Source organism: Sphaeramia orbicularis, chromosome 18 (assembly GCF_902148855.1).
Source record: "Sphaeramia orbicularis chromosome 18, fSphaOr1.1, whole genome shotgun sequence".
In the NCBI taxonomy this organism is placed as follows: domain Eukaryota; kingdom Metazoa; phylum Chordata; class Actinopteri; order Kurtiformes; family Apogonidae; genus Sphaeramia; species Sphaeramia orbicularis.
In genome coordinates this window covers 36,029,041-36,052,083 of record NC_043974.1, presented here as the reverse complement: position 1 = coordinate 36,052,083, position 23,043 = coordinate 36,029,041, and the positions used below count along the sequence as shown (strand labels likewise).

At 35.6% G+C, this 23,043-nt stretch overlaps 1 protein-coding gene across 1 annotated transcript in view; it reads right to left on the bottom strand.

Annotated features, from left to right (window-relative positions):
* LOC115438195 (zeta-sarcoglycan-like) overlaps positions 1-23,043 on the bottom strand; it is a 149,162-nt gene that overhangs the window by 34,028 nt on the left and 92,091 nt on the right. The window contains exon 4 of the mRNA XM_030161628.1: positions 5,951-6,038. Coding sequence (XP_030017488.1) covers positions 5,951-6,038 — 88 coding nt within the window. The remainder of the gene's footprint in view (positions 1-5,950; positions 6,039-23,043) is intronic.

Genomic DNA, 23,043 nt, shown 5'->3' with positions numbered 1-23,043 from the left:
AAAGTGAGAATTTGATTTTCCTTGGTCAGGATATGTACAGTCAGTCCAGCTTGGATTTACAAGGCTGACAATTAATACTGAACAAACAATAAGTCAAACTATGAATTATGAAAGAGCTGCAGCATCTGAAACTGACCACAATGAACATTTGTTCAAAGTCTTATTACATATCGAGTCATTTAGAAAAGCATAATACAGTCACTGTTTTTTGTTTTTAAGCCCAAATCCATGAAGATTCCCACCGTTGCACCATTAAAAAAAGATAATTGACAACAATACATACATACATACATACATACATACATACATACATACATACATACATACATAAGGAACACAGATAAACAGAACCACAGTGCTTCATTTTCAGCTTCAGTTTGTCATGTCTTTTATGGATTGGGATTGTCTCTCTCAACTCAACATATATTTTTTATTTCTAAGTTTTTATTTTTATCAATTACTAGAAATTTCAGGTGACCCCATTTGAATTCCAGGCGACCCCACGTGGGGTCCCGACCCAAGGTTGAAAAACACTGCTCTATGATGTCTGAGTTTGAGTAACTTTGACTGTAAAAATGTGTTTGCGTGATCTGTGTAACCTACCTTATGAATGATCCTTACTGCTTTCTTTTGTAGAATTATTAGAGCTAATCAACACAGAACTGAATTATCCATCCACTATGTTTTATTGAGCGTTTCAAGGACACTGTGCATATTTTAGTTTGATAAAACACAGTGGGGAAAGGATTTGAACCAAACATTACAATTATTCTGCTGTTCTAGCAATAATGTTCTTATTTGGAGATGGTGCTTGTCAAAGGTTGACTTCTGTGGTTTGTGTCTTTCCAAATCAGCTTTGGAAAACTTTGGGCGTGTAAGACTATTGGCTGAGGTACTTTGTGGAGTGCTTGCTCTGCAAATGAAAGGCACCAAGCAAAGCTGGATCAGCCATGCTTTTACAATGGAGACAAATCAGTAATCTGTTCCGCTGGTGAGGAATATTAATTCCTGTTCTCCAGACTTTGGTGTTTTTCCAGATGTGCATGCAGAAACTTTTTAACGTATCCCTTTTTGCCTCTTCCCCCCTCCTCCTCCCACACTTCCATTAATCCGCGGGCTGCGACGGCTGGGGAATTTAATTATTCTCGCCAAGTTTCATCTCATTTCAGACAAAATGCACTTTCTACAAAAGCAGGCACTAATTTTTAGAGGAAGGTCAAGCGTGACCAAAAAGTGTCATATCACCAGTCTTGTCAAATCAGCATCAACTCTTAACTTATGCTGGTGAAGATCAATAGCTATTAATGTTAATAAGCAGGTCATTTACTTTCCAGTGGTCATTAATCATGTAAATGACTTTGGTAATTTGGACTGACTGATGGTTGAACTTGATGATAATAAATAGAATCCATTGGCCTTTCATCAAATATTTAGTGTTTGAAGAAACCACACATGCGTTTTGCAGGCGCAGAAACAATGTGGAAAATCTTGATTTAAGCCATTAATCAAAAGAAAAAATTTATCAGGCAATTTATAGACAGACTAATCCGAGCACAGATCTAAGAAGAAATCTTAAGATTAGTGTGATGAACATGAATGTGATTTATTGAAAGACATAATAACCGGTGGCTTAAGTGCAAACTATGTAACACGATAAAATCTGCTCATTTTAACCCTTTAATCCCTGCGACATTATTCCAAATAAACGTTCTGCTGTGAATATGCGTCTGTTTTAGTGTCATAAAAGCTGCTTGTGTTCCTTTCCTTCAGTGGTTTTGTTTTACTGTGTGTTTAAGGGTCAAAACAGGTAGAATAACACAAAAAGACAGAGGAAGTAAAGTTTGACAGGTTTTTACTAAATAAGACACTAAATGTACATCAATAAGAGATTTAGGATGTTGAACATGAACTGTGAACTGGAACACTGAACGACTATTTGAATTTGGGTCCAGTAGTTTTTGTTTTGGGGCTCTTTTTTTCTAAATCAGTCCAGCTGCTTTTGGACACCTGGTTGAACTCCAAAAAGCATTTCCATGGTTAAAACTCAGTAAAAACACAGTTTAAAAAAAAGAGAGAGAGAGAGAGAGAGAGAGAGAGAGAGAGAGAGAGAGAGAGAGAGAGAGAGGAGAGAGAGAGAGAGAGAGAGAGAGAGAGAGAGAGAGAGAGAGAGAGAGAGAGAGAGAGAGGAGAGAGAGAGAGAGAGAGAGAGAGAGAGAGAGAGAGAGAGAGAGAGAGGAGAGAGAGAGAGAGAGAGAGAGAGAGAGAGAGAGAGAGAGAGAGAGAGAGAGAGAGAGAGAGAGAGAGAGAGAGAGAGAGAGAGAGAGAGAGAGAGAGAGAGAGAGAGAGAGAGAGAGAGAGAGAGAGAGAGAGAGACAACACTGCAAACAGTAAAAACAAAATGACAAAGAAAACTGTGTAAACTTTTTTTTAATTAATTAAAAAAAAAATTACAGCGAGTCGGTCTCACTCGCTTTTGTGTTTTTCCCCCCATTCCTCAGGTGGCAGGGGGTGTACTGAGCATGCTCAGATGTCTATGGAAAGAGCAAGGTCTATTTTATCAACATCACTTGAAATATTTCCTATTGTAGCTGCTGTTCGTCAGTTATACAATTTCAGTTACTATAATTTTGAGTCAAATATAAAAATTATTTCATGTTATAATAAAGACAGTTTTTTGTTAATAAATAAACATCAATAGGAACATGAAACCTGGTACATTAGTCTAATACAGTGTTTTTCAGCCTTGGGATTGGGACCCCACATGGGGTCGCCTGGAATTCAAATGGGGTCGCCTGAAATTTCAAGTAATTGATAAAAATAAAAACTTACCAATAAAAAATATATGGTGAGTTCACAGAGACAATCCCAATCCATAACAGACATGACAAACTGTGAAGCTGAAACTGAAGCACTGTGGTACTGTTTATCTGCCAAATGTTCATTGTGGTCAGTTTCAGATGCTGCAGCTCTTTCATAATTCATAGTTTGACTTATTGTTTGTTCAGTATTAATTGTCAGCCTTGTAAATCCAAGCTGGACTGACTGTACATATGCTGACCAAGGAAAATCAAATTCTCACTTTGTGCAGTAATCTACACCTGGCTTTACTGCCTCCGTCCAGAATAATATACATTATATAGACTAAATGTCATCTAAAATTAACATTTTATAGCAACACAGTATAGCAAATTTTTACATGATCAAAAACAAATTAATTTTAGCAAAAAATTGCCTCCATTTTGAATGTCTGGGGTCGCCACAAATCTGTGAAGTTAAAATGGGGTCACGGGCCAAAAACGGTTGGGAACCACTGGTCTAATGAGACCTGTCTTATACTGTAGTGGAACCAATGTTTTTGTGTCGCTGTGGGGTCAGGAAGCTTTATGCTGTACTCGCTATGCATCCAGACACGTGGTGGAGAGCACCTGTATGTGTAGTTTTTTTCCTGTTTCTTTTGTGGAGAGTGGATTTTTGTGGATATTTGGATAATAAAGACTTGTTACCACAGAAGTTTTCTTCTTATTCCCCTTGAGTTAAAGTGGCCAATGAGGGACGTTTTGTTTACAGTTTAATTATGCTAATTAGTGTTCATGCCAAGTGAAAGTAACTTTCTGTAACGTTCAGCATAATCTGTTAGTAGATAAATGGATGTAAGGGAAAATGTATATCAGCTAATATTTGCTTAGAGGTCTTATTTCTGTCTTTGTGCATAAGAAATCAATCTAAGTGAATCCCCAAAGGAACTTTGTGTTGGTAAATGCAAGTTCTGCAAATTTACAGGATTTCAGTTCTGTTCCAACATGTTGATGGTCATATGAACTATGTTTTCAGCTCAAAAATGTCCAATTTCATCACAATTAATGCTATATTTTCATGTCACAAATGGCCAAGTTATATTTGAACTGAATTTACCTGAAAAACAAATATTCTATTCTTTTAGATTCCCCAGTTTTTCTTCCAAGATTCTATCCTACATATCACATGTTTTATTTTTACAGGTTCAATATGGAGTATGGTGCTGATCCATCCTGCTTATGTTACGCCAATACATACATTAAGAATGTCACACGTCACTTTTTAAATCAACAGTTTTCTAATAATAATTGTGTCAGCTGTTGTTGTTTTAGATCCACAATACTAACATTTATGAATAAGAGGAGATTTAGCAATAGTAAGTATATAAATATACTATTTTCTTTTGTTCAGACAAGGAATAGTTGTTAGATGTTTTTTGTCTGAACAAAAGATTTGTTCCTTTCCTTTGTTCTATTCCGTGTCTGAACAAAAGAAAATAGTACATTTACATAAACAGAAGACAAAATGAACGTCTTTAGCCAGTAGGTGTATAAGTTTATTACTAATAAAGTACTGGTACTGACCAGATCATCATGGGTAATATCACGTCCTGTCAGGATCTGTGCCTGTGTGACTCTTTGCTCCTCCCTTTTGGTCATGGTCTGTGCCTGTGTGACCCTCAGTTCCTCCGTCTCTTAATAATCATCATCAGACTCACCTGCTGGCGCTGCGTGGCTGCAGCCAATTACCTTTAGCCTATTTAAGGCTTTGGTTTGCAGCCATGCAGCGCTGGTCCATTTCTCTCCATCTCAATAACCCGGACATTTTGCCATCTTCTCTACGGACTCTGTCTCAGGTTTTGTGTGTTTTTCTTTTTTTATGGACTCTATCTTAGTTGGTGTAAGGTTTTTCGTTGTGTTGTTCTCATTTTTGTTAAATAAACTTGTTATTTTTTCCCTTCAGTTCCGTGCATTTGAGTCCTCTCTTTCCCCCCCGTTGTGACACGTCCGTCCACCAGCAAAAGTTTTCACATACACGTGCTATTGAAAATCCAGTATTTCTGAAAATAGAGCTTCCACTGTCAAATATCAGTAGTCTGTACACAAATGGACAACTTTTTTTTTTTTGACAAAATGGCCACTCATTTGACCCCCTAAGTAAATTTTAGCTGATATTTGATTTGTTTCATCTATTACTCTGAGAGAAAACTTGTGTAGCTTTATGCTCATTTTATGTGATTTGTTTCTTTTCGTTTATCTAGTTCCCAGTGTGGCATGTTAGAAATATGCAATAAATGCCTGTTAATATCAAGAACACTTTGAGCTCGTGATTTCAAGTGAAAGGGAATAATACCTATTAACCCTTTCATGCACGAATTATGAAAAAAAATTGTCTAGATTTTTTGTTTTTAGATTGATTTTATTACTCCAAATTAGGCTAAAGTTGCAATGCATTTTGAACTTTTTTTTTTTTTTTTTTTTTTTTTTTAATATGGCTTTATTAAGAAGATATTTAATATTTGAGTTTTGGCTTTTTTAAAATTAAATAATTGCCTTTATTGGAAACATCATGATGCAATATTTTTTTCAGACACATTTTTAAAATTTTTATGGAATGTCCATTTCGGTGGACAGCTGTTTTTGTTTGTTTTTTGGGTTTTTTTTGTATAAAGATATGACTCCTGTTTACAAATGTGGACAGAAAACCCATAGATGGGTCTTAGGAGGATAACTTTATGCGATCACAGAGCAGTCCAAATTCTAAAACTAAGATGACACTTCTTTTCATTGTATTGCTTAGGGTCTGTTGAGGGGAAACCCATGTGGTTTGGAGAACATTGCCTTTATAATCCTTTGGAAAATGAGCTTAAACTATGTTTCAGCAAATGTGGACGTCATGCCTGAAAGGGTTAAGCAAATTTTTATGAATATTTAAAATGAATCAGAATCAACGCTCACCACAGACACGTCAGGGGTTAAAGGGTCAAACATCTCATCAACTAAATGAACACACACAGTGTAAGTTTGTATTTATTGACCATGATGCAGTCATACAGCTCCATGTCCCTGTACCGTCCTGTGTCTATGCAAACGGTAAAGAAATGTCTCAAATCTAAAGCCTGACGCGCTGACGTGGAGCTGACGTGCAGACTCACCCACTGTGAGCTGTCCGGTCAGATGGCCTTGGTCGTTCCGGGCGTTTAACGTCACATTCTTTTCAGACCGCAACAACAACAAGCTGTCCTAGAGGAAACAATGAAAGGAGACAAAAGAGGAGAGAGTGAATGGAACAAAGCCAGGTTTGACTGTAAACCACGTTCCCTTTTACCTCATAAAAACCCACTGAAAATTAAACAAATGAAGTTAATTATCCAAAGATGAGTAATGAAGTGTAGGCACAGTTTGAGGTTTCGTTGAGCTGCAGACGTGTGTTTACCGTCACTGACAGGCGTAGGTGGACTCTTTCTTCACTGCAGACATTTTAACTCTGGACCTGTTCTGCTTTCTGTCAGTTTTTTTGCATTTTGCAGGTTTATGTCTGTTTGACATTCGATGAAGGCGCGTGTACTGATAAGTCTGTACCACTGAGTGGATCTGGAAAAAGCCTCATTAGCTGTTTTCAGACCAGCAGCCCAGTGTTGGAGCCAGTTCCCACACCAGTTCCACTGGGAACCCAAGTGTTTGCATGAGCAGCCCATATTCATACCATTATGTGAGCCCATGATGCATCATCGACAGAGGGCGTTGCTTTGCCACCAAAAAAAAAAGATGTTGTATTGCTGTTGTTTTGTCCTTGGGCACTTACAATAGATGTAGTAGGACTGATGCATGATGGGATAGGTTGTAGAAGAAAAAACACATCTCTGTAAGTGAATGTACAAGCGTCAACAAAGATGACACAGATGGATTAGGGTTAGACAGAACATTAGAAGTCTGTTTCTCAGCCTTTTGCCACACTCACGTTTTCTTGGTTTGTTTATTTTTCTGCTTCTGACCCTGATCGACCTGGTGACACCCTCTCATGTCATTGCAGTTTGCTTAGAAAAAACACATTTTTTGTTTTGTTTTTATCATTTTTATTTATTTCTCATTTTTATCAGTATAATACAATACCATCTCAGGTTCAGGAGAAACAAAAGAACAAAAAACCAACAAATGAAAAGAACAGCCTGTGTTTGTGTCAGAATATGTTTAGGTCCCTTAATATAATAGACACATTGTTGTGGCTAAAATAAAGAATAAACCACGACTTCAGAATGCTCTCAGGGAACCTCTCCCATTCTTTATTCGACAGGGGTTTAATACAGGGGTGATCTGACATCGTTGTTTCCATAAAATGAACCAACCATCTGATGCATACGTGGTAGACTCTTTAGCCAAATATGATGTTATGTTATTAATGACCCTCTTAGGATGTTTTTTAGATGTGTTGATGGGAACAGTCTCTCTGCTTCGTTCTCACACTTCCTTGTGCCGGGTTACTGCGACCTATGACCTATCTGTAGCCATTCCAGGAAACGGAACACACACATACCCACAATTTACCAGAAGTTACTCCACTTCATGAAATAAGATTCACATACTAAATATTTCACCAATATTCACAATAACATTTGTCTCTGAGTGTCAGCCATTTTCCCCAGTTTTTTTATAAAGATTTTTTTTTCAACTTCAGTTTATATGTCAGGCGTTCCACAAGTTTTATCATCTATGACTGAAAGCCATTGTTTGTAAGATGGAGCAACAGTCTTAAGCCAGTTCTTTGTTATGGCCTTGTTCCCGGCCACCAGGAGAGTCTTGACAAGATATCGGTCCCTTTATGCACTGATTCTTCCAAATGTCCGAGGTAAAGAAGAAGACACGAATTTGGGATTGCATATCCCAATACATCAGAGAGTTGAGTGAACCTTCCCCCAGAAGGATTGAAAATTTGTATATTTCCAAAATGTGTATGTGATCTGAATCCATGTATTTTACTTTGTGCCCATCGGGAACCAAATTTTCGGTTCCCCAATGCTCTGATTTTTGTTGCGAACACGTCGGCCGGTTCTATATTAGGTGCGGGAACTGGCAGCGGCATTGTAATCACCGATTAATCAACATCGGCCAATATGTATTCCGTGTAGATCAATGTTCTTATTTCATGTATCGGCCAATATATCGGTTATCGGCTGATATATTGGATATCAGCTTTTTTAGCTCCCCATTATCTGTATTGGCATTAGCATCAGCCCCAAAAACCCCATATCGGTTGGGCTCTAATGTGAGTGTGTAGTGGTTGTATTCGTGCTTTGTGTTAGATATGACAGAACCAAACTTCTTTAGACATTTGCCGTTTATTCCTGGCAGAAAAGTATACAGTCAGTGTCATTAGTAACACCAGAGCCTTTTCTCACACTAAGCTAAAAAAAAAAAAAAAAAAAAAAAAAAATCAAAGTTGGCTAATAAATCACATGTTAATCATACTATGAACATATAATTAAGAATATTATTTTCATTCAAGAATATGCTCAACCGATTGGGAGCAAAGTGTTACACAAATATAATAGTGTAATACAATCATTTAGATATGAAATTAAAATAAAAATGTAAAATAATGACGGACTAACAATGTGTGTTCTTATCAGGTAGACAGCAAACTGTTGCTATCTCCCTGGGGTGCACAACCCTAGTCCGCAGGAGTGTAGCATTCACTGCCCATAAAATAAAATTGTAATTAATACAGTAACAGTGTGAGATAAGTGGAATCACACATTACATACATTAACTCCATTATAAATGCATTCACTAAGAGACAAGTTATCACCGTTTTGAGTTTGTTTTCCTCACGACACTCAAGATGGTCATGCAGTTTCATGACTCTGCTCTCATAATGGTTTGTACACTCTCAGAGTTGGCGTTTGTGTGTTTATATTCAGTGTATGTAACGTCTCCTTTCTGGAACTATGAAAATGAAGCCACTGAGACTCTTGTTCACTGGTGTCTTCGTTCACGGCTGTAAATTAAGATCGTTTTCTCATTCGAACGTGGTGAAGCCAAGGTCCGTGGTTTTTATCTTTGATTTATTTAATTTTTTACATTATACACTTTTGGGAGCAAATTAGTACATCCTTCATCTATGTGAGCTGCATCTCCGTCTACTTGACATTGACCGGTTTACAAAGGGGTCAGCTGTTTGGTTATTCAGCTCATTTTACTGTCTTGCTGAGTTTTTCCTCTTATTTTTAAGTAAATCCAGATAGTATCATCACACTGTAAAAAAAAAAAAAAAAAGCAATTGTTCTTCTCCATCTAATTTCACGTTTGTGAAATATTTAATTGAAGAATTAACTTTATAAGGCGCTCATTGAAATACTCTGAATTTCAAAATTTCAACCTCATTGGTTGCCATGACAACAGTCTCCCTCTTTTTGCCATTAAATAACCGAGCAGCACTTGCTAAAAAGTAAACATATGCAATAAAACAACTATTATAAGGTTATAAACTGACAAAAAATCACTTGTATTCAATATTTACAGCTTCAATTTTTTTTTTTTCAAATATCAATGTATTTGGAATAAATGTAGTTTATTTATGAGTTTATAAAATGAACCCAGAATGATGACAGAAAACGGTCATTTTCCAAACATTCACACTCATAAAACTCCTCAAATTTTTTCTCATTTCAAAATACATTTTCCTGAAAATATAAGTAATTGCCTACCCAAAAATAGACGTTTGGTGTAGATTATAGTAACATAATTTTTTTGACCTTTTTAACCCAGTTACCAAAAATACAGATGTAAAGAAAAAGCAGAAGTAAATAATCCTCAGGTGACTATGATGTTTTTTGCTTCACTTTGTGCCGCTGCCTCATGATTTGTCGATAAATAAATATTCTGCGAAGTGGACTTAAAGGTTGGATTAATCTCCCAAAAGAGGCATCGGATTCCTGGAGATTACCTAAAGTTTGTGCAGAGTAATTTGCAAAGGTCATTCGTTCATTGTCATTCCCAACTTCGCTCCTTCCTGATATATGAATGCACGTCATGAACGCAAAGTTCTCCACGGTGAGGAAATTCCAGTTGTCGATTTTTGAAGCATCCCTTTAAAGAGTTTATAGGTCCTAAACCGTTTCCCGAGGGGCTGTGACTGAGACGCTGTTGCTCCCGTGAACACTTCTTTGGGATGGCATAAAAAGGCTTTTTAGTCGCTGCACCGGTTGAGGAAGGTCAAGTGCAGATCAGAGCGAATGCACATAAATGGAGCCTGTTGTTGTAAGGTGCACTGGGCCCCATCAGACTGAAAAATTACCATGGCTGCTGTAAGGCAAAGGATGCTTCCCTGCATACAATGAATACCATCAGCGCCAAAAGAAAGGGAGTGAAACGGTGAACAAAAACCACCTCAGACACCACGACTACCTCCCAATGTGAGCGCGGAAAGGAAGAAAAAGACCTTCAACTGTAATCCTAACCTGATATTAATGAATTTTAAAAAGCGTATTTATATTTTATTGTTGCGCTCGAAGCTTATTTGCATACTTAGCTGTAAAAATAAATATAATGAGCTGAAAAGGTTCCCTTCTTGTATTAATGTTATCAGAACGTTTGCAAACAGCTGCTTTACATGCAGGGTTCAGCCTGTTTTGGAACACATTTGCAGGCAATTTTTTTTTTCTCTCTTTTTTTTTTTTGATTATTAATGCCTCGGAATTTCAATGTAATACTGTTTGCTAAATTAAAGTGGTTCTAGCAAACTGGGTGTGAAAGCTGTTCAGATCTCTGAGGCACCGCCGCTGCACTAAAAGCTTTGATTTTTTTTTTTTTTTTTTTTAAACTGTGAGAATTAAACACGTGGATGGTTTGAGCTCTCTTCTGCAGATTGGGATAAAGAATCGGTGCTTATGGTCATGTTTTCATAGCCATCTAATGCACGTCAACTTGGCGAGAGAGAAGCTTCTCTCCGATATAGATGGATCCACCTGCATCTGATGCTATTTATAGATGAGTCGGGGGTCCCCAGAGATGTAATGAGAGCCAATAGCAGAGATTAGATGAACTGGATGCAGCCACTCTGTCGTCCATTATCACGTTGTTTTGCAGACTGGAATTACATTTTGCTTAAAGGGGTGATATTTTGCTTTTTTTTTTTTTTTTTTTTAAATGGAATTATGCATTTTCAAACATTTCCCTGTGGTCTACACTCTGTAAGACTGGATTAATTGAGTTTACTTAAACATTTTTAGGCAACCGGTTTACTCAAGTTTTTTAAGTAATGAAAACTTGAGTGTATTAAACTTAAATGCTTGATTTGAATGGAATTGCTATTTTAAGTACAGCACACTAAATGCCAAGTTAATTAACTTAAAATTTGTTGCAATGTCAGTTGCTTTGTATAATCATTAGACTAAATATCATCAGTTCATTGTACTCAATTCTAAGTTGATTTAAATTAATGTTTTGCAATAGCGATGTGACGTTCACGAACGAATCGAATCTTTTGAATGGCTCTTTGAAATGAACGATGGGAACTGGGTCTTAGTAAAGAGCCGTTCATTGTTTTTTTTGAGGGAGTGTCCAATTACCTGTCAATTTACCAACATATTGTTCTTGTTCTGAGAATTGCACTATAATTCAGGTATTTAAGTGATCGCAGTGATTAATCACTGTTGTGTTTTGTTCAATTTTTTCCGTATGTTTACACACATTTATTATTCTTGTTTTGAGGAGAATAAAATGTTATTTCAAAAGAAAATGTTTTATTTTCTTCTTCATTTTTAGGCTACAGACTAGTCCACATAATGTATCGTGATGTTTTTGGTCAAATTCCAGCATTTGCCTAATGTCACCTCTCATGTCACATTTGAACTAACTATTCTTTTTTACGGTAAGATAATATTTACTGCCGCGCCAATTAAACACCTTTAAAATGTAATGTCAATCATCATATGTAGCCTATTTAGTCATTAAAACATTGGTGTTTCAAAATAATGCAAAAAACATAAAAGAGACAGTTTTTTGAACGACTCTTTTCAGTGAACAGCTCCCTTCAAAGAGCCAAAAGTCCCATCACTAATAATCAGTTCATTTTACCCAATTCCAAGTTGATTTAAATTAAAATCTTTTTGCAATATAAATTGCTTTATGAAATTATTCAACTTAACATACTGTAACGTAGATGGAAGTTAGGCAGGAAATAAGCTCAGTGTAATTTGCCAGTACAGGAAGTGCTTTTAATTTGACAAGGCATAAAAATATACATGGAACAAGAACAATATTAGATGAACAGTAAATCCATTGTTCTTCCTCTGGCTCTGACTCATGGTGCAGCTCTACAAAAATACAAAAACAAACACAAAAAGGCCAATAAACATTACCATACACACATTAAGTCCAAATTAACACCAACACCACAACCCCACTGAACCCTTGCACAGAAAAATAACATATTTTCAACAACATGCCCAATACCCACAATGCAATGTGGCGATAAAAAGGTGTGGTCATGACTAAAACTGAGTGATTTAATTCCATTCAACTTAAACTTTTTCGTACTTTCGACTATGTCTACAAATTAGTAGAATATACTTAACATTTTATAGTAATGTAATAAAACTGAAATCATTTAAGTACATTGTAATGAAAGCATTTTAGTAAATACAAAGTCTGGGCTTACAGTGCATAAATTGTAAATGCTCTGCTTGGGTCTGAATTCTTCATTAATTCAACTCCACAGGTCCATCTTCAACCCTATTTCTGAGTAATGACACCAGAAAGGTCATTTTGAGTACTGGCCTTTTCTTTTTTCTTTCTTTTTTTTTTTTTTTTACCTAATTAGCACTTTTTGTAGAAAAATTTCACAAAGTGCTTTACTATAAAATCAGTAGTAAAATACATAGTTGCTAAAAACACACAGCTACATATGACACAGGCATAAAAATATAAAACCAACTAGTCATAAAATCCACCCTTAACTAAAAGCCTGTCGAAACAAGAAAGTCTTCAGTTGCTTTTTAACTTGGTTCAAATAATCTTTTAACTGGTTACTTTTTTAAAAAGACAGTAAAGAAGCAATTAAAAAATACATCAAAGTTTTGTTCAAAATAGAAAATAAAGTTTCAGTTATTTAAATGAGTGATATTTTGCTTTTTTTTTTTAAAAAAAAAAAAAAAAAGGAATTCTGCATTTTCAGACATTTCCCTGTGGTCTACATAAACTGTAAATGCTCTGCTTGGGTCTGAATTCTTCATTAATTCAACTCCACAGGTCCATCTTCAACCCTATTTCTGAGTAATGACACCAGAAAGGACATATTTTCAGTTTTTACTGCAACTGCTGCTGACAAACAAATATGTCGTACTCGGAGAAATGTTCGTCAGAAGTCTTGACCTTATATGTGCAAATATCGTGACGTAACTAGTTATAGACGTAACAAATTAAGAAGGAATTAAAACAAGTTGTAGAAATCCACTCGATTTTTGTCCAAATGAATATAAAGATAGTTTTGCAGCACCTGGAGGGTTCAAATTCAAACTGTATGAACTATTAAGGTCAAAATACACAATTAAAAGAACCAAAGACTAATAAAAGTGGGTTTAGCAAAATATGACCCCTTTAAATTTTAACCCGTAAAGACCCAGTGTTACGTTTGTGGTAGTTCCTAGATAAATTTTTCTCTATATTGAAGTGATTTATTACCAATGATTGTAATATTATCTTCCTTATTTTCCATTTTTCAGTGTAAATCATTTATTTTCCTATATTTAATTTACTGATCATGTAGATGTTCTTTAAAGCTCAGATTAAAGTTGAGTTTTATTACATGAAAAACAGAGAAAACTCAAGAAAAAGTAAGTTTTTCAGCAAAGATATCAATGACTGAACACAAAACCCGGTGTCTCCATCCACTGTCATTGATCCAACTCCATGGATTTTACTGGTGAATCAATGTTGTGGATGATCACAGTGTTTCCATGGTAACTACGGAGCATCTGAACGTCCAAATGGGTCATATCTGATGACCATGAAAACATGAAAAACTGCATTTTACACCAATTATTTACATGTATTGATAGGATTAGTGGATTAACAGGTATTAAACAGTTTAGATCAGAGGTTTGGATTTTTATGGGTTAAACTTTCTGCCTTAAAGTTGATTCATATTGTATAAAGAGGCAACAAGAACAACAACAAACCATGTGAAAAGTTAAAGCATTAGCATAATTTCTCTCCAAAATCACCTTGTACTGTGGACTTTAATAGATCCGTGCAGTTTTCCTAAAGGTTTTATGTGGTTTGTGGTAAAATAAAACACCAGGTTTAACTGCCCAGAGACAATAGTGTTGTTAAATATGACCCTTTCAGTAGCATCAGGGATAGGATGAAAGGTAGCAGCAAAAGCCTTGAAATCCAACAAGAATTATTATATTATAAAGAAATACAGACCTCCAAATAAATGACCTGTGGAAATAAAGTCAAGGTCATAGTGGAGGAAATGGGACTGACCACAGGGGGTAGTTTAACTAAGATCAGTGTTGAGAGAAATTAAATAAAAACCATCTCTGAGGCATTTTGGAAGCAAAAATAATAAACAAATATATTATGACATTATTGTTTTGTATCCTAGACCCCTGTTAGAAAAGAAACCCCTGAATTCAACGTGTCCCAATACTTTTGTCCATATAGTGTATGACTTAGGCAATTATGCTATGAGGCTAATGATATGTAATATGTATGTGAATCAGTGTTGTAGAAGATGACGTTGTTTCCATGGTAACTACGGAGCCTCTGAATGTCCAAATGGGTCATATCTGATGACCACGAAAAAATAAAATACTGCATTTTACATCAATTATTTACATGTATTGATAGGATTGGTGGATCAACAGTTGTTAAACGTTTGTTTTTTTTTTTTTAACTTAAACCTTTATTGGTTTTTCAACAAACAAAAAAAAGAGGCCAATGCTTTGACTTGCATACTGATTATAGATACCTGTACAAAGCAAGGTTATAATAGTTTTCATTTTCATTATTATAGTTTAGTTTTATTTAGTTTTCACTTTTTTTCTCTGATTCAGTTAGTTTTAATTAGTTTTTAGAGCAGGTTTGCTAGTTTTTATTAGTTTTGTTTTTTTTTCTAAATGCTTAGTTTTAGTATCAGTTTTATTTTTTTCAAATCTTTTATCTTCTTCACCGTCATATTCAAATAAATCCCAGACAGGACTCTGCTGCTTTAGTCTCCATGTTTCCAAGTAGAGTGGGGACCAGAAGACGACTATAAACGACAAATGACAAGAAGTGACGGACCATGAAGTGGTGTTTGCTGCCGTCAGCTAATAATAATTGACAGAGACGAAAACGAAGTGAATTTTATCTATAATTTTTATACGTTGTAGTTAGTTTTGTAAGCACACAATGCAGTTTCAATTAGTTATCGTTTTTTTCTTTTAATTGTAGTTTTTATTTATTTCTACGGAAGCGTATTGCATTCACACAAAAAATAAAATTCAGCTCTGTTTTCCAAATTAACAAGATAATTATCTTGTAATTAAGAGAAAAAAATAAGTAAAAAAAAAAAAAAAATCAGCTCTGTTTTTCTGAATTAACAAGATACTGTTTAGTGAAAACATTAAAATTCGGCTCTGTTTTTCTGAATTAACGAGATACTGTTTTCTGAAAAATTAAAATTCGGCTCTGTTTTTCTGAATTAACAAGATAATTATCTTGTAAAAACAGAGCTGAATTTTTATTTTTGCATAAAACAGTATAAAATAAGTTTTAAAAAATTGGCTCTTTTTTTCCCGAATTAACAACATACTGTTTTCTGAAAAAATTAAAATTCAGCTCTGTTTTTCTGAATTAACGAGATAATTACCTTGTAAAAACAGAGCCGAATTTTTATTTTTGCATAAAACAGTATAAAATAAGTTCAAAAAAAAAAAATGTCTCTTTCCTTCCGAATTAACAACATACTGTTTTCTGAAAAAAAATTAAATTTGGCTCTGTTTTTCTGAATTAACGTGATACTGTTTTCTGAAAAAATAAAAATTTGACTTGCATCCTTTGTGTGGGTTTGAGGTACAACAAAAAAAACAAAATAACCATAAACAAAAACTCAAGCATATACAAAAGACTGAATTAAAACCGACTAAACGACTTAACATCTTAAATGCCAGGAGACAGAACTGGCTGGCACCCCTTAAAAATCAATAAATAATAAATAAATTAATTAAAGCTTCAAACTCAAACTGTCACAACATGACAGATTATTAGTATTCTACTTGTACAAGACTTTTATTAGCGACCAACAGATTCCCTGACTGTTGCATCGCTGACCTTTATGCTCAGTTAAAGTTTATATGAGTGGATTTAAAGCTGGAGTGAACGACTCCAAGGCCACTAAACACAGACGGCAGCAGAGACGGGAAACCAATCAGTGAAACGATGGACTCATTAACATAAATAAATAAATAAAAAAACAACCTGCATAATCTTGTATCTCAACAAGCACAATACATCAGATTCACAAAATGCTTCCAAATCCAACAGGACTGAACACACCTCATCATAAATCACTGCTACTTACACATAATTCGACCTTGATCGTCCTCAAAGCAAGAGCAATTCCAGAACAAATCAGTAAACCAGTGCTTTTCTTTAAGACAGGGGTCTCAAACTCATTTTAATTCAGGGCCACATTCAGCCCAATATGATCCAGGATAATAACAAGTGGTACCAGGCACATTAAACTCCGCCCCTCCCACATATTTCACCCATTATATGTAAATGGGAAGATTTTAAAAATTCATAAAAAATTTGAACTTTGACTTACTGTTCCCAAAATGTAATGAGATCCATTCTGGGTCACTGGTAATCTATAAACCAAATTTGGTGTGAATTCGACCAATAGTTTTGCTGCTACAGACATGTGAAATAATGCTATTATAAGAAAATGGGGGAAAAAAAAAAGAATTTAAAAATTCATAAAAAATTTGAACTTTGACCTACTGTTCCCAAAATGTAATGAGATCCATTCTGGGTCACTGGCAATCTATAAACCAAATTTGGTGTGAATTCGACCAATAGTTTTGCTGCTACAGACATTTGAAATTTCACCCTTTATAAGTAATTAGGGGAAAAAAAAAAGATTTTAAACATTCATAAAAAATATGAACTTTGACTTACTGTTCCCAAAATGTAATGAGATCCATTCTTTGTCACTGGTGATCTATAACGTCAATGTGACATGAATTCAATCAATAGTTTTGCTGCTACAGACATTTAAAATTTTGCCCATTATAAGTAAATGGGGAACAAAAAGATTTTAAAAATCAATAAAAAAAATTGTAATTTTGACCTACTGTTCCCGAAATCTAATGACATTTATTCTGGGTCACTGGCAATATATAAACCAAATTTGGTGTCAATTCAACAAATAGTTTGCTGCTAGTGTTAACAAACAAACAAACTGAACCAAAAACAATACCCCATACTTCACCTTCAAAAGGTGGGGTAATAACGGTGAAAAAAGTAAAATGACATTATGAAACTGTTTACATCTACAAAGTTTCCTTCAAAGTCTGAAGAACACAAACAACCTGATATTTTTACCTCCGCCAAGGAGGTTCTGTTTTTGCCAGGGTTTGTTTGTCTGTCTGTCTGTTTGTCTGTCCGTTAGTGTGCAACACAACTCAAAAAGTTATGGACAGATTTTGATGAAATTTTCAGGGTTTGTTGGAAATGGGATAAGGAAGAAATGATTAACTTTTGGGGGTGATCCGGAAGAAATCCTGGATTCTGGATCACTTTGAAATTTTCGTTAACATTGTGGTAAATGGGGCCAAAATTTTCGTTTCCCAATATCTCGCTTAATTATTGACCAAAACTCATGAAATTTAACTCAGGAATTGACAGTGGGGTCCTCTATCACATTTCAAAGGCTAATCCGGATCTGATCCAGAAGGCGGATTTTATTTAAAAAAATAAATGTAGGATTTGTATCACCGATTATGTGGGGAATTTTTGCGCTTGGCGGAGGTCTGCGCTCTCCAAGTGCTTTTCTAGTTTAACCCTGTAAAGCCTGAACCATTAAATCATTGACAGAACATTCCAGTTCTTTGAAACTGGAGCCTTTATTGGTCCTTCTGAATAACCAACAAATTTTTTTTTTTTCAAATATCACTTTCCATGTATAAGTTTCAATTTTGGATCATATTTGATACATAATGTCTCAATGCTCAGATATTATTTCTGAACAAAGAAAACATAATATAACACAAACATGTCGAACAAATTGGTAATTCCTTTTCAATATTGTCAAAGTTCTTCCTCCTTCCTCATTAATGACAGTATTGTAGTGTCACTGGAAAGGCCTCTGGGGAACAAATTCCTCCCCCTGGTGGATTATCTGTGTATTGCATGTATCTAATTGTATACATCAGGTTTTTCAAGAAAAAAATATCACACTGATCATGTAGGAGGTTTCAACAGTCATGTATCAAATATGATATGTTTGGCATTATAAGGTTAAGAAAAAAAGGACAATTTTAACAATATTCTGTCTCAGTTTATCATTCACACATGTACATTACAACTTACAGATCACAGTGGATCTACTAATACACAAAACATTTAATAATAGGCAGAATATTGGTCAAATGTCCCTTACATCTCTTCAGACATTTCAAGTTGTTCATATTTGTTCAGGCTATTCACATTTTTGTGTGAAAGGATAGTTTGTTAATGACAACATTTTTATTAAATTTTACTTTTTTACACAAAAACAAGAGAAAATTTGGACTTGTCATTATTTATAGGTTATTATGATAGTATTTTACTGGTCTGATCAACTTTAGATCGTATTGGTCTGTATGTGGAATATGAACTAAAAACATTTTAACATCCTGACTGTTAATATGTTCAGTGTAATTTTTGCATTTCAAAAATTCATCCCACAAGTCAGATTGGACCCCTTGGCGGGCCGGTTTTGGCCCACGGACCATATGTTTGACACCTGTGCTTTAAGAGAATCTACCTGAAAGTGAAATGAGGCAGTTTGTCAGAAAAGTGAAATGAATGCTTTTGCAAAATAAACTGTGTCTATAGATTCATTTGTCCTCTGTTAAACTCAGAACCATATCTTTATATCTCAAAGGACATAAGATGATACGTTTTATGGATCTGCTATAAAGTTCTGAATGTTTTAGCAACTCAACAAATGCAACTTTTTCTCAGTATGAACAATGAAAGGCCATTTTCTACCACTATCCTGTAACACTAAAGGCACCAACGCCTCTGATTTGTCTCTGAACGCTCGCTATTTGATGCATCGTGTTTGAAGTATCTCTGAAAAGGGAAGAAAAATGTGAGCGGTTTCACAAACACTCTGAATTTCACCTGCCAGAGGAGCGTTGCATTCATAATTTCAAGTGTGACATGGATTTCCAAAAACGACTGAAATTACAGCCACTTTTGTTGCTTTTAGACAAGTGCCGGGCCTATTTCGGAGGCCTGCGATGAGAGGAATGTTGTGGCTTTTTCCAGGTGTAGCTGAAGATGTGGGTACGTCAGTTAGGATCTGGGTGTAAACAAGGTTTGGTTTCATAACGTCATCCTGTGGAATCATTCTCATGGGCATCATTCTGCGTTTTTGTGCCTTAACCCTTTAAACCATAAGCCTAAAATGCTCTAGCAGAAAAAGTATTGGTTGAATTCATACCAAATTGGGTTTATAGATTGCCAGTGACCCAGAATAGATGTGGTTATATTTTGGAAAACGTAGGTCAAAGTTCAAATTTATGAATTAAAAAAAAAAAAAAGTTCCCCATTTACTTATACTGGGCGAAATTTCACATTTTTGTAGTAGCAAAACTATTGGTTCAATTCATACCAAACTAGGTTTATATATTGCCAGTGACCCAGAATAGATCTTCTTAAATTTTTGAAAAAGTAGGTCAAAGTTCAAATTTTTTATTAATTCTTTAAAATCTTTTTTTTTTTTTCACATTTACTTATAATGGGCGAAATTTCACATGTCTGTAGCAGTAAAACAATTGGTTAAATTCACACCAGATTTGGTTTACAGATTACCAGTGACCCAGAATAGATGTGGTTAAATTTTGGGAAAAGTAGGTCGAAGTTTAAATTTTTTATGAATTTTTAAAAATCTTTTTTTTTTCTCCCATTTACTTATAATGAGTGAAACTTCAAATGTCTACAAAAACACCAATTTTGCTTCAATTTACTTCAAACTTGGCACATAAATAGAAGCAATTGTTATGCTGACATTAGCGCATGGATAGACATGATGACATCAGCTGGATCGATGCCAAAATAAGCTACAATACGTGCGAGGGGCGGGGTTTGTTGTGTCTGGAACCATTTGTTTCTTATTTTGACGAACTAAAAAATACAGGGTTATTCAAAAAGAGTGAACTGATTTCATGACACGTTGCTTCAGTTCTCAAGCATCGTCATGGAACAAGTCAGTGATCATTTGAAAGAGGAGTTTTCTAAGTTTTGAATGGCTGCCACAGGGGCGCTGTAGTCACGTCGTTCCTCCGGCAACATTCAGTTGTTTGTTTACCCTCGGAATGGAGAGTCCCCTGTAAAAGGTGTTCTGCGTTCTCTTAGTGCTTGGACTGCAAGATCCCCAGACCTCACCGTGTGTGATTTTTTTTTTTGTTTGTTTTGTTTTTTTTTCTTGTGGGGATATGTAAAAGATTGCGCTAATGTTCCACCGCTACCCACTGACCTTGCTGACCTTAAACATTGAATAACAGCGATCAACTCCATGGATCGTGATATGCTCATACGCATCTGGGAGGAATTCTTTAATCGCATTGATGTTGTCTGTGCTGCAGGTGGTGGCCATGTTGAGCACTTGTAAGATAGGAAATAAAAGTTGATTGTGAGTAGAATACTTGTGACTTGGCTGGAGTTTTCTATTGCTTTTCTTTATTAAAATATTGCGTTATGAAATCAGTTCATTCTTTTTGAATAACCCTGTATGTTGTGAGTCTGTTTGCCCATTTTTCCAGAGCCCTTTTTTTTTTTTCAGACGTATAAAAATGGAGCAATCCTTTACAATTTACTGCATGTTATAATATGCAGCTTCTAGTACAGTAGAGGCTGCTTCTGCTCAGTAATCCTCAGTAATCTCCAGTTTCTAGTACAGGCATGTTTGAAATTACCGTATTGACCCAATAAAACCTATAAAGCCTCAGGTTTCAGAAACTGATGGAATTTTCCAATTACACAAACAGTGAAAGTTAAAACCATCCAAAATGCATATGCACACCAGAGGCGATTTCTCACAGACTGCAAGGGAAGCTCAGCTTCCCCTAAAATTACGAAAATTAAATGGTTAAATATGTTCGGTTGCGTTGACATTTCATTGACTACAAATGTGTTAGAACACGTTCATCTCACAGACGAGTTTGTTCAGAATCAGCTTTATCACAAATCAACAGACTCAATGTTGTTCACTTCTCATACATTCCCGTTGCGCTGTTTTCTCATTCGATCTCTGCTCAGTGCATTTGTCCGTAGACGCTCAGCGTCCATGCACTTCAATGGGACTGAGTGGAACAGTTTTTTTCATTGTCTCAAAACTGGACGGTAATTGGATAAATGCCACGATGTTGTCCCGCCCCCGGACGCTTGGCGTCTCTGGGGGTGAATGGAGCTGTGGGCGGAGCTGGGCCGGGCTGGACACTGGGCTTCCACATGCTGATTGGAGGATCAGTCAAAAGGCTGAATCCCATTTGATTGACAGCTATTTTGAGATCTCCTCCTTCACTGACACAGTTCAGTTTAATACTGTCGCACATTCTGCTGTGAAATTAGAGAGAAACCACTACGAAATTACTCGTTCATTTCTTGCACTGTAAATAAAACACACTCATTGTACTTCCTTGTTTCAATTTAACATAATTTCAATGTTTTCTTGTTTACTTGGTACATTAAGGTCACTGACCATTTTCTTAAAAAGGAACGGAGGGACAAATTTATGTTTAAATAACTTGACAATTTTTTGGTTTTTTTGATGTAAGCCGACAATGAGCTTCCCCTGTCTGAAAGACGAGCAGCCGCCACTGATGCACAGGGTATGTCAGGGATGACATGTCAGGTTTTAAAGAGTTAACTCTGCACCATTATGGATGGATGGATGGATGGATGGATGGACGGACATGTATAGGGGAAGCCCTGAGGGTGGGCAAAAATACCATACAGGACATCCATTCCATCCTTCTGACAGTTTGACAGGCAGTCAGCAGTGGCAGAGCCGAACGCTGCAACAAAATGAAGTCAGCTTGACAAATTTCCACATGCAGACCCATAATTGTACTGCATTTTGTCCAATTTACACCTACAAACACACCACATAATTTTAGAGGTGAAGGAAACGGTGGAGCTCTAAATGTGAAGTGTTGGAAATCACTGCTGCACTCAATATTTTACCCTCCAGTAGCAAAAAAACAAAACAAAATAAGAGGCTTGAAAATGCAGCTGGGGTTTTATGGTAAGAAAAGTCTCAGTCCTATTGATTCCTGACATTTTTGTGTTTTCCAGATCTGCTATAGTTTCTAATTTTGCTTTAGTTCTTCTTTAATTAGTGCATAATTAGTCTTTTCATTTCGTGGAGGTTTAGTTTGCGAGGCCTTATGAAGAAAAAGCCTTGATTTATAGAAGCTGCAAAGAATTAAGGATAGAAATCTGATCGGATTCATGTCACATATTGTGCAAAGACATTTTATTCTTCATCTCTGGTGGAAAAATGAAAACAAAGTTGACTTTAACCACAATTCTGTTTCATTATCCAATGTGCTGCATCGTTGAAATTAATAGTTTGGCTTTTCATCGACTAAAGTGACCTTAGACTGAAAGAATAAAAATCTTACATTTCACTCAGTAAATGACAGTCTTCATTAAATGCTAAATATCAGTGCAAAACTATTCTGTAATCACAATATTTCAGACGATAAAAGACCCGAAGGTTAAACTAAATCCATTAAATGCTTATTTAATATTGCGTACACTGGTCTGCAAATAAAAGGCCTCCAGAATAAAATGATAATAAAAGTAGAGAAGCTTTATTAAGAAATAAAACTAAATTCAGTCCAAATGCTGCTTGTCCGTACTTTCATAGATAAAGTCTTGTTTCCAAATGTGAAAGAGTGAGAATTAATGGTAAAATGGGCTTTAGTTCAAAGGAATGTTTGTGACTGTGTTCACTTTACGGCTTCTTTATGCTAGAACATTCCTA